We start from the raw sequence: 18551 nt of genomic DNA, 5'->3' as shown, positions 1-18551 counted from the left end.
CCTACTTAGATTAAAATCCCATTTACATTGAATAAAACTTTTTAGCCTAGATTAAGGATTGGTCTCTGCTGTGCTCCAACTAGATACCGCAGGCGTACACTCAAAGTGTGGCAACTAATAATACGCCCAAGTGATAAGTAAGTAATGAGTAACTACTCATGATATATGATGCTGATTTTGGTATTTTATTAATTCCAATGACAAATAATCGTATTTTACAAAATTTTAAAGATTCCACTGAGTGTCAAAATGCCACGCACACATGCATCTAATAGTTGCCGTAATAAAAAAGCTATTATTCTTAGGTAGTGCGGTATTTAGTTGGAACGCAGCGGACTGACTGACCATTTTGACGATAACAAACAAAAAGATATATATAGAATAGATAAGAAACAATAAAAATTACTATTATAACGGCATGATGTCACTTATTTGCAAATGTCATAAGTGTATTTCACTTGCAGGAGACTATATAGAAAATAAAAAAGAAACTAGCCATCAAAGTCTTTTCTTTCATAGTTAGGTAGATTACTTATCAGCCTCCCCTCGTATGTTTATCTGACATATTTGTTTTAGAGGGTAGTTTAAAAGAAAAGTCAAATAATAAAATAATTTCATTTAATTCATCCAATATTTATACATCATATTTACAATAGTGTTATATTAACATTACAGGAGTATTTTTTTGCACCTAACTATATTATAATAAGGCACCTTAGGGAAGCTACGAACCACTTATATTTGATCATAATGGGGTACTCGAAACCTAAAAAAAATCTAGTTATTGATATAAGTGACAGGAAACTGTCAGTTTGACATGTCGCTGTCAAGATAAAACTCAAATGAGTTTTGAATATTTGTCAGAAGTTATTTCTCCATAAAAAACGTGTAAAATTGAAAATACCAAGAGACAAAGTTAAAAGTACCCCATAATTATCAAGAGAAAATTTCACCCACTAAATGAATTGTACATTTTTCACAAATTTGCCAGTTATTGTGATTTCAATGTTTTTGAATAATGAAAGAAATACGGGTAAATAATAAAAAAAATGTAGTGCTTGTTTTTGCCAGTGCTCTAAAAACTATATTTACATTTTATACATTATGTAACCATTTTATATTCTACATATAGAGTATGTATAAAGCAGTGTACATTGCTACTCCTTCAAAGAAGAAAACCTGGCTAATGTAATGTAAAACTAATTCCGACAGCTCAGATATAAAGATTTCAATATAAAGACTGCCTCTCTGTTTCTCCACTGGTATGAAAAGAATATTTCATTACTGTCAAAATATATAAATATTTCATTAAAATAAAACCATTGCACAAGTTTTATCGTTTGAAAAAAAAACTAGACTGTCATTGTTACACGACTTAAAACATTAAAAAAAAATCGAAACTGTCCATAAAAAATCGAAATTTCATTCTTAATAGTTGAAGGCACTAAGAATTCTTACAACTATAATTGTCATCTCAAATGGAATATATATCATATAAAAATATGCAATAATTTTATTTGAACTATACAATTTGTCCAAACGTACGTATGTCATTGACAATAATTGACATATTGCTGCACACCAGAGTAAAAATGGACAGAGATGGAAGAATAGAAGTTAAATTAGAGAGCGTGAGATAAAAGGATGGAAATATTCGTTGCATATGCGCATGTGACAATGATCCTTAATAAAACCGTTATGATATACAATATGTGCACAATCCCACAACCAGCTTTTGTATATTTGTAAATATATATACCAATATAAAAACGTGTTCATTACTCGAACTCAAATCAAAAACTATCAAAATCCAAAATACATCAACAATATTAATATTGTATTTTTCGGGCTCTTCTATACATAAAATATATATGCACAAAATTTACTTATAATTACGAATTGATCTCGAGTTCATTAAGGAATCTTTAAAAAAAATTGACACGGCGAATCAAAATGGCGCCGCCGCGCAATTTCATGTTTGAAGTTAATTGGATAAAATAAACAGGCATAGTCAACGCAATAAAAATTACAAGGAAGGACCTCTATTATGACTCAAACAGTCCACAGATTCTCCAACACCCTTCAGTAGTGATTAAATCCGTGGAATATAAGTTTACACTTTCAGTAATTCCACCTTAGCATAATCGCATTTACAATAAGGAACACAAAGCTTAAAATAAACATTAAATTACATAATATTATGGTAGATTTGGTATACAAGCCTTTATACCGTGAAGTGACACGTTTGAGATCAATAATAAGATCAATTACATACAAAAAGGACATCTAGTGGTTTGAAAATAAATAAATTTAGTTCACTGCTTTTCGCTAGATGGCGCAAATGGCCAAAGTTTATACAATTTATTCAAACGAAATAGGAATGAAACAACTAAATCAAAAAATTGCGGAAAAGGTCTACAGACATTTACTAATAATTCAAGTGACAGATAATTGAAGTCACTTCACAGTGAAAAGCTAAGAGATTACATAGTACAGTCTATAGTTTCTATCGTTTTATATCACAGAGTGGGCGGCTTGACATGTCCACTAGCTGAGCCCGTTCCACGGCTACCAGACAACCACCCGGGCCGACTAGAAGTGGGGCGGAATTCCCGACCCACACTTTCTTCACGTCATCGCAGTGCTGGGGTGTTGATATGTAACTGCCTCTGTAAAAAAACAAGGATTTTCATTAGATATGTCTCTTCGATCTTCTCAAGATTTCTCTTTTTCTCACATCACACACATATCACAGAAATGAGTGGGAAAGACTGTGGTGGATATGAGGCAAAAACAGGAAGCTCTCGTAAAAGTTAATAGGCAAAATTTTCTAAAAAAAACTACTTTTACGAGGCTCAACTGTAGTTGAGTGAATTGGCAGAAAAAGGCTCAAAACATTCGTAGACACGAATGTTGTACTGGCGTAGTTCGGATTCTTCGAAAGCACAATGTGGTATAGTTACAGTATAGCTCAATTAGTCTATTATTGGAATAAAATATGTGGGGAATAAACAGTTGTTGATGTATTTTTATTCCTTTTTGGCATTTCTTATCTAATTTACAATTCACCATTTCTGCATGATTTAAAATATTAAATAAATGCTTGAAATTAATAAAAATTACAGAGAGAGAGAGAGAGAGAGGGAGAGCAAGTTTCATCACGACATCATATAAATCAGAATATCCATATCGTATATTACATTTGGAGTCATAGAAATGCGTTACTGAAGTGGTTCTCCCGACCGCATATAATCTATCTGTAAGTCGTCTCTTATTGATAATGTAAAAGGGCTGTGTAATTAAGAAATAGCTCAATTAACAGTTAAAAACATAAAAATGACATCCAGTCCTTAAGTGTACATTTTAAAGCAACTAAAATCTTAATTGGAGTTCGTAGTCTCACTGTAAGATAAAATCAGAATTGTGGAGATCCGAAATAGGAACAGACCGAAATAGAGAAAGGATTGTGATTTTCAATGGCGATGGGTATGGTCCTTATAGCATACAAAATGGATTGCAGATGGGGCTGAAAGTTTCGGGACTAGCAGTCACGTACTCGAAGGCGTACAGTTGGAAGGCTTCCCAGAAATTATCTGCTGGTCTTCTAAGGAAGGCGCAGAATCAGTCAAACTAGCATACTTACTAAGGAAGCCTTTAGACGTGATGATTATGATATACCTACCTTATACTATATACTACTTATACATACCTTAGTTTCCTGTCAGCATGTAACAGCGCATCAGCTCTCAACAGCCGGACAGCGACGGCTACTAGCAAGAAGAGTATGAGGGCACCGCACACTGGTACTGCAATAGTGGCCGCCTTGAACCAAACCTCACCATTGTAGCTGGTACCTCTCTCACTGGCCACCGCACTACCTTCTGGAACAGAGAAGAGACTGATAAGTACATGGAAGAAGTTTGAAAATCTTTAGAGCGAACTTCGGTAGAGAAGTCATTTAAGGATAAATATCGCTTGCCAAAACTTTTTAATTTCCCTTAAAAATGCTTTGATCATTGGTTAAAATTGCACCCAACTGTAACACTAATATAAACCACAGTTTATTTGCAGGTTAAAATTATTTTGCAACGCCCAACCACTACTTCTAATTTCTAAAATGATTCTTTCATATGCTTAAAGTACGTCCTGTGATTTCATCCTCAGGATGGAATTAAGTATTCTATTTCGAAATGATTTAGTAACCATCTTTATTTTATTAAAAATTTACCAATTTACAAGTGAAACCTTTTTCATTTTGATGTCGGTTGGTAGGTTAGCTAGTACGCTGTGTTTTAGTTTAAAAATAATACCTTAAACCATATAATATGATAACTCTGCACCATACGCATACGTTGATAATTTTACAAGTTACACTGAAGTGATTAAACTACTATCGAAATTTCTAATCTCTGTTTACAATAAGAACTTATCAACAATTGAAGTTTGTTGTTAAGCACTTGCTTAAACGTCACATCTTATCGTACTTAGCAAGTTATCGTTTATTTGTTCCAAGAAAGTGCATACTAGCTATCACCATACAATTAATTGGCTACCCGGAACCCAGGCGTCTCATTCTATCGAATGCATAATTATAGCTTGGCATTCCTATTGAGGTGTCGAGGTTATTTAGAGGATGTTCTGTCCGTTGAATTATTAAATGTTGTACTTGTATATTGCTAGCCAATAGTCAGCCAATCTTGTGTGCAGAATATGTAATTTGTTTTATCGTTGCATATTATAGGAATTTATGTGTTAAATTTATGTTGAGGTACAGATGTAGCGACAGCATATTTAAAATAGGATTTTGAGATGGTTTTATTATGTAGAAGATAATTGTAAAATCCTAATGACAAACCAAAATAAAAATAGTTATTTTTTAATTGAAGAGGAGAGCGAGAGCGAGAGAGGAGAGAGAGAATTGGAGAGAGACAAACGAGCGATGTCACCTGATGTTAAGTGTGACCCTTTGCATAGGATGCCGGCTAGATTATGGGTACGACAACGGCGCCTATTTCTGCCGTGAAGCAGTAGTGTGTAAACATTACTATATTTCAGTCTGAAGGGCGCCGTAGCTAGTGAAATTACTGGGCAAATGAGACTTAACATCTCACGTCTCAAGGTGACGAGCGCAATTGTAATGTCGCTCAGAAGTTTTGGGTTTATCAAGAATCCTGAGCAGCACTGCATTGTAATGAGCAGAGCGTATCAATTATCATCAGCTGAACGTCCTGCTCGTCTCCTCCTTTATTTTCTTGTAAAAAAAAAGATCACCGACGCAAACATTATTTTTTCAACACCAGAGTAACGCGGTTTTTTGAAGTTAAACATGTCGTATCGTTCCGAATACACTGAACAAGGAAGCTCAAGATTTTCAATTAATTTTCTTAAATTCAATGCCAGATCGCCTAGTAAACGACAAGTACGGAAGTAGATCTCGACCACAATTATGTTTACACTTTATACTTATAACAAGGGTTGCCACCCGTACCTACTCTAAAATAGAATTTTACACTCTGTATATTATAATGTATATGTACTAATAGTGTACGCTTATATACATTTTACATAACAGAAAAACAGACTCTGTCTAAGAGGAAAATATATTGGTTCCAATCCAAAGCTATAAGACGATTGTCTAAATATGACGACAAATGTCAATTGTTTTTGGAAAAAAAAAACCAAAATTTAAGTATAACATAATACTCTCCTTTATTGATCTGTTAGTAGCTATTTAGTTACATTTTCAGTCAAATCAAATTAAATCGCTTCTTTATTTTGGTCAAAGAAATGGCTGTCAAAATAAAAGACATTTAGACCCATTTAGTACCACTTCGGAAAAGGTTGAGCCTCATGAGAAGTGGCGATAAAGCATTGCCATTTTTTGAAACAAACATTTACAGATTCATCGTTTTACAATTTTTCTATTTACAATCTACATAAAGTGATGCAAAAAATACTCAGACGTTGAATACTCAATGACACGAGTTACTTTAAAAAATATATGGAAACTAATAAAAAAACAAAACAAACTATAAGAGTTATTGAGAACAGTAGATACATTGTAAATAAATATATTATGTGAGCATTATATTAAAGATTACAATTATATAAGTTTATTACTTGTAAGCCCATTTGCATAAAAAACAGGCAGACAATGGAAATCTTAAACAAAAGAGGTTTTACATCAGTAAATAATATTTTTTGTGTTGTTGCAATTAAATCGCTTTTACAACTGTTAGGACTAAAAGTACTCTAATAAAAATTGCATGGTTTTTGCAAATGAGTTTATAAGATTACTTTAAACTTTAACAATATTAAGCAGAGATTCTGATGGCAGGATTATACAACCCCGTTCGCTAGCATGACGCATGGACCAGCCAGCAATGAAACATACTCTTCCAGAAAACTTGACAACCCTATAATTGTTATATCTCTATGTTTGAATATCTGAGTCAGGCAATGTTTGTATCAGGTAAGAGTAACTATAATATCATTGTTCGTGGAAACTCTCATCTGTTTTGTTAGATCCAGGGAAACGAATGTTATGTTTGCATACGTTATATTAAACATTAATATACCACACACACATTATAAACTAGGTCTTAAATTAATTTAAAACCAGCGGGGAGCTCCTTTGCACAGGATGCCGGCTAGATTACGGGGAACTACAGCGGCGCCTATTTCTGCCGTGAGGCGTGAAGCAGTAATGTGTCAACATTACTGTGTTTCGGTCTGAAGGGCGCCGTAGCTAGTGAAATTATTGGGTAAATGAGACTTATCATCTTATGTCTCAAGGTGACGATCGCACTTGTAGTGTCACTCAGAATCTTTGGTTTTTTCAAGAATCCTGATCGACACTGCATTGTAATGGGCAAGGCGTATCAAATACTATCAGCTGAACGTCTTGATCGTCTCGTTCCTTATTTTCATAATAATAAAAATTATAAAATTAAGTGGCCAAAATCGAAACTTTACGAGTGAGACATTGTTACTGTTACTCACAGACATAAATTGATCACTTAGTCCCATTAAAACCAAATACCTGAGTCGTGTGCGGTGAGGTTAAGTCGCGCCCTGGCGAGTGGACTGTCTTCGTGGTTGCAGAGGTCACGGAAGCAGCACAGCAGCAGGGAATGCTCCCGACCGGGAAGACCAGCGGTTGAGGACGGCGCGTTCTGGCAGTGAGAGAGTGCCTCCTCTTCTCTATAAAAAATAAAACACTAAAATTACTTAGCCGTTCTTTTAAGTTTTTTTTAATATGATTTGGGGTTTATGATATACTAAAATCCTACGATCTATTGTGCCCCTGCTTCGCTAGCGCGCCTGTCCTCAACTCTCTATGTCTAAAAAATTCATATCCGTTAATCATAATCTACCAGTGGGAGGCTCCTTTGCACAGGAAGCCGGCTAGATTATGGGTACCACAACGGCGCCTATTTCTGCCGTGAAGCAGTAATGTGTAAGCATTACTGTGTTTCGGTCTGAAGGGCGCCGTAGCTAGTGAAATTACTGGGCAAATGAGGCTTAACATCTTATGCCTCAAGGTGAGGAGCGCAATTGTAGTGCCGCTCAGAATTTTTGAGTTTTTTTAGAATCATGAGCGGCACTGCATTGTAATTGGGCATGGCGTATCAATTACCAACAGCTGAACGTCCTGCTCGTCTCGTCCCTTATTATCATAAAAAAATATTCCATATCCATATATCTTATTCCATATTCGTTTATAATATTCTATAGTCCGTTTTATACTATCAAAAAGTTTTAATTCCACATTTCCGTTATATATTATATCAATTATTAATACCAGGAGAATCCATGCTAGCAAATCTCTCGTACAATTTAAAGATCTGTGAAAAAATAACTCATAGTATTTCTTTCTATATGGCGCTAAGTGCCGGTAAAAAGTTTATTTATTTTCCGATATGCAAATCGTTAATCATATATTAAAGTGCTTTAGAAAAAGATTTATATAAAAGCTTCAATCCAAGGCTAAAACAATATATCTGAGGAATTTAAATGCACGCTAAACGTTATTTTAAACAATAACTCGTTGTTAAGTCGCTCTGCGCCTACGCAGAATACTAAATGATTTGAGTTTTATATGTTCTTGGTTCTCACGGTATCACAAAAATGATATTTAAACAAACAACTTTGTCTAGGATATTTAAAAGTGAAATTATAACAATAGGGTATTAATACTATATAATAATTGAGGCGGGATGAAATTTATAGTAATAAATTAGAATAAATATAGTTAACCGATATTTGTTGGATGCAATTACTAATTGTGACAGTAATCACGACCATCATGTTCACAAAGCATCTTTACACAAACAATGAATTCAAGCTCTAAAGCTTGATGCATTCAATATACGATAATTTATATTAATACAGTTAATTCTTTATTAATTTTAATGAAATAATTTATATTATTTAAACACGATTCATATACTAGTGGCCGTTTAGTTTCTTGTATGTTCTTCTCACGAGCTCAACTTTCTACGAACATAGGTAAATTCAACTTAACGTAACTTAAAAGAAATATTTGTAGCGATTCAAAAGCGCTTAGTTTAAGCCTAATGGAACAAAGTTTATTTGACTTTGACTATCAACTAACAGACCTATACTAAGACTATTAAAAATACCAAGAAAGGAAGATTGTATAATTGATGAGTGTGCAAAATTACTCAAATTCCGACTTCAAACTAACTAAACTAAAATGTAAAAAAAAATCTCTACAATATATTAAAGTAGGAAAATGGGACCAATCTGGGACTCTTTCAAACGAAATAAAAGTTCTTCTAATCGTCGTCAATAAATGGCTAAGATATAATGTAACAAATGTACAAAAAAAAATTAAAGTCGAATTAAGAATCACTCCCATTTTTTGAAATCGGTTGAAAACGAAATTACTCAAATTCCGACTTCAAACTAACTAAACTAAAATGTAAAAAAAAATCTCTACAATATATTAAAGTAGGAAAATGGGACCAATCTGGGACTCTTTCAAACGAAATAAAAGTTCTTCTAATCGTCGTCAATAAATGGCTAAGATATAATGTAACAAATGTACAAAAAAAAATTAAAGTCGAATTAAGAATCACTCCCATTTTTTGAAAACTATCCTCTAGTTTTCAACCGATGGCAGAAGAGCCGTGGCAAATACTGATCAGTAATATAAAAAAAATTAAAGATTGGTGAAAATAAAAGGACACGTACACAGAGAAGATGAAAACAAGGACATTCTAGATGATTCATTCAGGCATTCACTGATAGTGAAGATGAGAAAACAGAAGAAATATTTGACTTCATTGCAAATTACAAAGAGATATTGAAACATATGAAAGCAAAAGAGAACATTGTGAAAATATTGGAACGAATTGATGCCGAGGAGATACTGCGTATCAGACAGAAGACTGCGTACAGAGTGAAGATCGAAGGAACAGTTTTTACTTTTTCGTTTCCGAAGAATTAAGAAGAAGAAGAGAAGAAGTTACAAATTTTGACGTTGAATAAGTGATTTAAAATCCTATTTTGAATAAAAATATTTGAACTTGAATTTGAATTTTCAGTAATTTAATTAATATAAATCGTAATGGAAGTGTAGATCCATACCTATAAAAGTCCACATTTTTTTTAAATTCAGATATTATCACTAGTTAGAAGAGATTCTTCACGGTTGCAAGAGGGCAACCGTGAGGGCAAGGAACTCGAGCTTTTTTTAAAGACAAAATTGCATTACATAAAATATATTTATAATAAAGATTCTGTTTTATAGCAACATAAAGTCGACTAAAAAGTTTCTCAGACTCTCTGAGAGTTAAATTTACATTAACATAAAATATATTTATTTCATGAAATGCATGCGCCCATTCCCGGCGAAAGCGAAGATACTTACATAACAGTGACCTTGTACCACACCATCAGCTTTTAACAATTCATTCAATTTAAAAAACCATTGAGAAAAAAAATAAGAATAATTAATAAACAAACAAAAACGATAAAAAATCGTTTATTATAACTGCGTAGGATTACTCAGTGCCGCGCCCTCATTTGTAAGAAACGAAATTGCATATTTGTCTTGCCATATAAATTACCACTTTTACCAGTGGGAGGCTCCTTAGCACTGTGCCGGCTAGATTATGGGTACCACAACGGCACCTATTTCTGCCGTGAAGCAGTAATGTGTAAACATTACTGTGTTTAAGTCTGAAGGGCGCCATAGCTAGTGAAATTTCTGGGCAAATGAGACTTAACAAATATGTCTTAAGGTGACAAGCGCAATTGTAGTGACGCTCAGAATTTTTGACCCGTTCAAGAATCCTAAGCGGCACTGCATTGTAATGAGTAGGGCGTATCAATTACCATCAGCTGAACGTCCTGTTCGTCTCGTCCCTTACTTTCATAAAAAAAAATCCTCTTAATATCGGTTGCATTGCCACATAGAAATGTACCAAACCTCAGTAGTGTAGTACTGTCCCACGAATTCCCGTTAATGTTGTCTCATAAACAAAGTCACAAGCCAATAAATTTAAAAATTTCACAACCAGCAATACCGCATTTAAGTTCACTAAACCAATATTAAAATCAACAGATTAAATCCATACAGTTTTATCATTAATCAGAATATCGTTAAATAAAACACGACTAATTTGAATAGTTACGAGCATTTCTCGTGGGAAAGAAGCGATACAACGCCGGGGTATTTGATAAATTTGATCAAATATTTAAGTAAGAAATAGCATCGTTTGACCGCAGCGCTAATTGTTTCGGATGATCCGCGGAATTTCATTGGCATTTTTGCAAAGATGCTTGTCGAATGAGGATGTGATATCTTTAACTGAGCAATTCTTGTATATATATATATCACGGAAACGGCTCCAAAGATTTTAATGAAATTTAGTATACAGATAGTTTCGGGGGCGCGAAATCGATCTAGCTAGGTTTCAATTTAAAAAAAAATCGTTTTATCCGTGTTTGAATTAGAAACACCTACAATAACATTAGAATACAAAGGTAAGTTTCGCCACTTTATACAAGACTATAATAGCTCAGATGGGACATTGGGTGATCCGGAAAGCAGAAGACCCCGGTTCGAATCCAGATGTCCTTTTTGTTCAAGTTATGTATATTCTTAAAGATCCGAGCAAGGCTCGGTCGGCCAGATATTATTAAATCAAAATGTACTACGTCAAAACAAAAAAAAAATGGTTGTTTAATGCGTGATCAATTTTGATTTGTCAATGTGTGCCTTAACTACACAAATAAAATTTGAAAAACAAAATTTTATGAACGATGCAGGACTCGAACCCACGACCTCTGGCGTTCCGTGACAGTGAATAATAATAAAATCTTGTATGGTTTGTTCCACTCTCAGATTGTGGCTTAAAGCATACAAGATTTTATGACGATACGTCACTCGAACGTTTGGTCGAGTTATTTGGAGAGTCAACGTCAGTTGGTTAGAGCACTGGCCCGGAACGCCAGAGGTCGTTGGTTCGAGTCCCGTATCGTTCATAAAATTTTGTTTTAAAATTTTATTTGTGTATTAATACTATTAGTGAGGCTTATCACTTTAAAAACATAACAAAATAGTTAGTGATATTCAAACTACTAAGAGGCTTATTCCATTCGCTGACTGTTTATGACTTGTCAATTAAAATCAGTTACAGTAAAAATAGATTCGCTATAATTTTCTATCTTGCTGTATCTCCATAAAAGATTTTCTTTTCTATCAAAAGCTTTGTTTTTCTCCAAACCTAAGATAAACCTCCTAAATTACCTTATAATATCAGTTTTAAGCTGGCGCTTAAAACGGTATGACCACAAGACAGAAGTGAAATCTTAATTCAACACTTACAAAATAAAGTGCTCAGCGCACCCGCGTATTATCGACTTCAATAAATATTTAGAACAGACCAAGATGGACCTTTAAGAAAAGGATTGCTAAGCTCAGTAGCACATGAGTAAATAAAACGGGACAGAGACTAAGCTTCTTAAGAGCGGGCGAAATTGTTACCTATTTTGGTAAGAATGTCACAAAATGTTGATATAAACAGTTTTTATTAGCTTTTTAATTACTAGTTTAAGTAATCAACGTTATATCATTCAGTTTTTAGGTTGAAATGATAAAACTACAATCATTAACCATTTGACTTAGAATGAGCAAGTTAATATGATCCCCCCTCAAACGCCACGTGTTATGTTTAAACAGGCGACGAGTCTAAAGGGATGTAGAATCGTTAAAAATAAAATACAATCCGTGTTATAGGTGGGTAATATATACTACCCAGTTACAGAATCTGGGTTAAGTAAAAAAAAGTGTGTGTGTACTTATGTATGCGGTGGCGGCCTTAAGGGGTGGCGAACGGGGCCATCGCCCGGGGCCATGCTCTTACAGGGGCCTCGCTCTTACAGGGGCCTCGCGCAACAACCCAAGCAAATTAAAAAAAACAAAGATTTTTTAACTATACTTTTTATTATTTGTGTTAATACTTTTGATTTTGATCCTTAATTACTTATTAAAGTTATAAAATAACGGTAAATTAAAATAAAGTTAGTTAACTAATAATTCACTACTTAAAACAAAATTGAAAAAATCATTATGCAGTAAGTATTTGATGAATATATTTAGCATTTCTCCTCAAACGACAAATACCTAAACCCAACAACTAGACCGACATTCGCATCACATACTTTTCAGGAAGTACTAAGAGCCTCGCAAAGACCTATCGCCCGAAGCCTCGGAATGAGTAGAGCCGCCTCTGTATGTATGCACGCATGAAGTTATACTTCTTTGGCCTAACGAAGCAAAAATCATTAAAATGATTTATTTCTCGTGCTATTCTTCGTTTTTAGAAAGAAAAATTTTATTAAAAACAAAGATAGCTTTGCCAATTAACTATTAAATAATGAATACGGCTGTATGGATTTGAACCCTTTGCCTGTCCTTATAATGGACGAAGAAACCAAAAAAAAAACAAATAACGAATGGAGTAAGCGTCAGAAAATTTTAGGAAGCAACTTCAAACTGTTACTTTTGTGTTACAGTGATGCGCGCGCATCTTAAAATTTCACTCTCATCATTTTTTCATAACGCACCTAAATAATTAGTATAATTTCAAAAAGGTTTTACTTTTCTAGTAGAACTATTATAGCGACACAGAACAACAGAAACTACAGATTAACAACAAAAGTCAAAACGTAACAATGAAAACTTCAAAAACAAAGCAGAGGTAGCACGAAAATATCACGGTAAGGGTAATGAAACTGAAAACCGTACTGACACAACAGGACGAGCGCGGGGGATGAAAGCGGAACGGGAGGGGGCTTCAAGTTTCAACGAGGTCCAAAGATAATATGGTCGTGTACATTTGTATCTCATTTACACTGGTTATGGGTTATACAAGCCAAAGACTAACAATATACTAGAGTATTCAAATTTGGTCTCTTCACCATTGTTACGTATCTCTTCCGGGAGTATTACGTCACAACAGCCGACCAATCACAACGCGCCAAATCATAGGACGAGGGTATAAAAGAGCGGCTCATTCAATTCAGTCTCATGCCAGAAGATCGAGTCAATCTCCTGAGAATGCCTCGATTAGAGGCGAAACCGCTACTGTTACCGCTTCGGGAACAAATGGCGCTCTGAGAGAGAAAAAGCGATGCAAGAAACTCTCCCAGAATTATTTTTATGCGCTCTTTTTAATGAAATATACAATATTGTATGTCGACGAGATTATGGGTACCACAACGGCGCCTATTTCTACCGTGAAGAAGTAATGTGTAAGCATTATTGTGTCTAAAGGGTGCCGTAGCTAGTGAAATTACTGGGCAAAAATCTCATGCTGACGACGTTAGATCATTATAGTTATAATAATTGGCATCACAACACAACACCTTTACATCTACAATAATACAGATAAATAAAAAAATAAATCATTGTTTATTTATTAATAATAATATCCTAGTGATGCTTGTTTTGGACACCGTAACAAGGCGACGATGTGACGTCATCGACGTCAGATCCACTGGTAATGAAACCTGGTAGAAGTACGTGTCTGTCATATAGTACGCATAAAACTTATGACCCAGGATTGATCCTGGGTCTATACAGTTGCGAATTGTACATACAGTATAGTTTAAACAATGTGTATTTTTTTTAAAGTGACAACCCTCACTTCTGGGATTAATTACACAAAATAAATTTGAAAACAAAATTTATGAACGACATCTCGCGTACTGTGCGAGCGCTCTTTCTGCTGAGCCAACCGTACGAGTGACGTATCGTTGAGAAATCTGGTATGCCTTGTTTATATTGTATGCCTTGTTTAAATTTTCAAATTTAATTTGTACAGTATAGTAAATTTCTTAAAACGCGTAATTAATTCAACTGTGTAACCGCAATAATAACAATAATTCAAATTTTAATTGCCAAAAACAAAGATAAAACAATGATTGGTTTATAACAGTTGTCAGACGTTGTCCAATTTATTGTTTTTATAGAACTATAAAACTCATCCAAATATAAAACTGCCAATAACATAGGATTAGTCTTGCTCTACCACTCGCCTTATGAATATATTTAAATTAATGTCAGATACGCTAGATTCGTGTGAATAACTCTAACCTAAACACCCGCTCGCGATTTCACAAGCGTAGATTTCAAATAAAAAAATTAGAGCGAATACCTTTTTACATGCTTTTTATTAGCCACCTCTATGTATGTTTGTTTGTAACCGACTCATTTGGGCGCAATTTCGACACACTTTAAACCGCCAAATTTCGTTCAAACTTCGTAGATTTATAGTGCCGATGACAATAAATTAATTTGATAAAATTATTCCATGTTTAAATTTGCAAAATAACATTATTTTTAATTTAAATATTTTTTCATCTATCGCCGATAAGGCGGAAATTAATGTTTATTTTAAGTTTCAACCATTATCTTTTCAACCAAAGCGTGTTTTTTAGTTTTTAAACTATTTTTATTTCTAAAGTAGCCGTTCCCGCCCGCGACGAACTCAAAAAATAAGCCATCAACAATTTTGGATAAATTTCGCATCGAATGGTGGTATGTTGTTTCATGTCGATACCATCAGTGGTTTAGGCGTGAAAGAGCCTCAAACAAAGATCATTTTCATTATATATATAAAGTCTAAATTACTTTTTATAACATAAGCCAAATCCCGCCCAACTTTTCTGAGTTTAGCCGGTAGTTAGACATATATAAAAAAAATTAGGCACTTGGTATAAATGTTTGTTTTAACTCGATTATTAATTACTTTCACTTAATAGCATTAACACACAGTCGGATTTGGTACGGCCGGATCATCGGACGGTCCGGTGGGCGCCTCGCACCAACTGGTCCAGCGTAGTACTCGGTACGGTCCGGACGGTGCTACCAGACCGCGTCCGATGGTTCGGCTGCACCAAATCCGGTCATGTGTTTAGACTACAATCTTTGTCTTCCCTTCCGGAAGACAGGTGGAATGTATATATCTATGAATAAATATTTTTATTTCAATCAAATACAACAAATTTTATAACTATATTTACAATTCTACGATTACATAAAATTAAAACTATCATTACGTGGAAGCGTACCAAGAATACTGGCAGCATTACCGCGTTGGATAGCAAGGTTGATCCGTTGACCGAAATAACTGCCAGCGGTTGGGTTTCCAGTAGCCTTATTGAGGCGCGAAGATAGTATTTTGAACATTGTCCGCGCCTCTGGGCCCCACGGGCCAAGTGTCTCCACACCAAACGGCACAAAGATGTATGACTCACTGAGACCATCATATTTGCGACGCTTTCTGTCTTCGGCAGTCGAAGCAGCAGCCCCAGCACCAACTGACGTAACTTGGACATGAGAAGGAGCCAGAGTGTCGGCGCAAGTAGCGTCCCACACCAGCGCCCTTCCCCGTGCCCAAGCTACCAGCGTCATTCCATCAGGACGCATGCCATCGCGGCGGGTAATACCATTTGGCTCTAAAACAGCTGGTATATTAAGAGTGGCAAATGCCCTGCGGATGACTTCATTAATGCTGGCGTGACGACTGATACGGCCTGCCGATTTTAGGCAGGATAACCCGTCTATGAATAAATGTAAATAATTTCAAGGTATTCATATTTGAATGTATAATTTCTTAGTATTTTTTATTAAGTATAAACTGTATGCTCTTTTATTAATAATAATATAATAATTTTGCGTTGATGTCTTTATAACTTGGTATACTTATTACAGTCACTGTTAACGAAATACACGCACAGAGGTCGGTGGCCGTGCTATCTGGACCTCAGTGACCCGCCTCTCCTCTTATCACAGCAATGAGGACAAATACAACATCTATCAATAACTTGGTATTCATTGTTTACTGATAATAAAGAATAATTCATCACAGTATATTGTTTTAGAAACCGCATGCGAATGTGTTATATAACGTAGGTATGAGTGCCAGCACAAAATACAAATATTCGGTCAGAATTAAAAAACTTACTCCAACAAGGATTCATTACAAGCGCAGTTTTCTAATATCTTCATCACTTTTTCTTTCAAAATTGGAGATTATTTAGTGATAGAAAACGTTTTCTCTTAAAAATATTTCCGCTCAGAAATATACCCGTGCAATTGTGAAGAAAATCTGATTCAGGTTGTCAGTTAAATGATACGAACGTAGGCAAAGTTGCGGCTTTTCGTTTTTCAACTATATAAAATAATATATCTGTACCTTTTCACATAATGTACTATAGTTATTATCTACACATAGAAGGCAATGAACGATTTCCAATTCCCTTTTGCTTGATGACGCCGACGCAGCGATCGTTAACGTCGATAATTAACTCCGGGAGATTGCCAAAAACGAGCAAAAATCTTTTAAAACAAATAAAATGTACGGCCTGCCCGCCGGGGAACAGGTTCCCGCAGTATAAGATAATCAACAAAGCATTTTTAATGCGCAAAAAGTAAATGAATAGCACTCTTGGGATACGTACATAATGTTTTGAAATTTATACGACAGGATATTCTGCTGGTTCGGAAGAATCTCTCTCTATGCGAAACTAAATCTTTTTTATCTATATCTGTATACGTATGTTTACAAAGTAACAGTTATCATAATTTAAAAACAAAACTGATTGCCCATAACCTATTATTATTGTTACAAAAGTAATAAGATTGAGTAAGATGTCTAATTTAACTTTCTTTATTGCTTTCTAACGTTATGACTTTGGCTATGACAATGCACCGAGCGGAAAGGAGTGTTTTGTTGTATACAGTATGCATTATAAAGATGTTACTTAGCAGTTTCGTCATCTAGAATTTCGTCTGGAGGGAAAAAAATTGAAAATAAGCTACCTTGCAGTGAAAATGGTAACATAAGTTTGTGTATATATTATATATGTTTATAGCGAAATATATATACTTAAAACACGTTTCTTTAAATAAATATAGCAAAATATTATTCGTATGTTACAACGTAACTTATTTGGACTATAACTATTATCATAAAATCATGTGTAAATTTCCATAATTAAGAAGTTACAATTTTTAAGTATTTTTTATAAGTATACTCATAAAATTTGTTATTGTTAAAAATAACTATAACAGCCGGAGAAATTAAAATATTTCGTCTACATACATACATGGAGCACACTAAAAGTTTTGCACTTCTAGTTAATCGGAACTATTTGAATTTTGAATGAATATTTTTTGAAACGTTGCAACCTTCTTAGTAATAAAATAAACCAATTGGCGGGAAATCATGAAAAGATGTTTAAAAGATAATGGAGAGTATTTTGAAAAGCAATAAACACAATATTTTGGTTATATATAAAAATCTTAAGCAGGCACGTGTAACGATAAAATTCGTAGCTACATTTTGCTCGTATGCACAAGTTTAAATTGACTTCAATACAAACAGTCACACAAAACGTATCAAAAGTTATCTTAGGTACTTGTCTTCTAGTAATAGTTAAGTGATTATTTGATAATCGTTCATTATTTTACTAGATACATCAATTACTCATACGAATAACATACGGGAATGTCAAAACGAATTGATTGGTAATCCACGAGGCAGCGTATGGACTACACTGGCCCTTCTATCATGATAACCAGCGCTGATGAATGACTGTGCATTACTGTTACCAACAAAAGAATGGGTAATTAATTTTGTGATGAAAGCCGACTTGAAACACGGGAATGCGGCATCAGCTATACAATCAATTTTAGATAGGATCAAAACCATTTCAATGTTTTCATTCAAATGGTTTGTTATATTTGTACTAATTGCATCTGGACTTGTAAAATTTTTAATTATTTGACAATTGACATGGTGTAAAATTATACTATGTAAATCAAATAGTTATTAACTATAAGATGTAGTTGTATTATAAATTATAATTCATTAAATTTTTAATATAGAATATTATCAAGAGTTTTGATATAATATGTATGTAAAAATTATTCTATTTTGCCAGTGGGCTCTTTTGCACAGGATGCCGGCTAGATTATGGGTACCACAACGGCGCCTATTTCTGCCGTG

The 18551-nt window shown here is 34.3% G+C and overlaps 1 protein-coding gene across 1 annotated transcript in view; it reads right to left on the bottom strand.

Annotated features, from left to right (window-relative positions):
- Positions 1-601: 601 nt before the first annotated feature.
- The window catches only part of LOC126972858 (BMP and activin membrane-bound inhibitor homolog), a 99364-nt gene continuing 81414 nt past the window's right edge, over positions 602-18551 (bottom strand). The window contains exons 3-5 of the mRNA XM_050819963.1: positions 7043-7203; positions 3710-3878; positions 602-2669 (exon numbers count right to left, since the gene is read on the bottom strand). Coding sequence (XP_050675920.1) covers positions 2507-2669; positions 3710-3878; positions 7043-7203 — 493 coding nt within the window. The 3' untranslated portion in view covers positions 602-2506. The remainder of the gene's footprint in view (positions 2670-3709; positions 3879-7042; positions 7204-18551) is intronic.

Source organism: Leptidea sinapis, chromosome 27 (assembly GCF_905404315.1).
Source record: "Leptidea sinapis chromosome 27, ilLepSina1.1, whole genome shotgun sequence".
NCBI classification, from domain to species: Eukaryota; Metazoa; Arthropoda; class Insecta; order Lepidoptera; family Pieridae; genus Leptidea; species Leptidea sinapis.
Note: the sequence above shows the minus strand (reverse complement) of the source record. Positions and strands in the feature narration are given on the sequence as shown.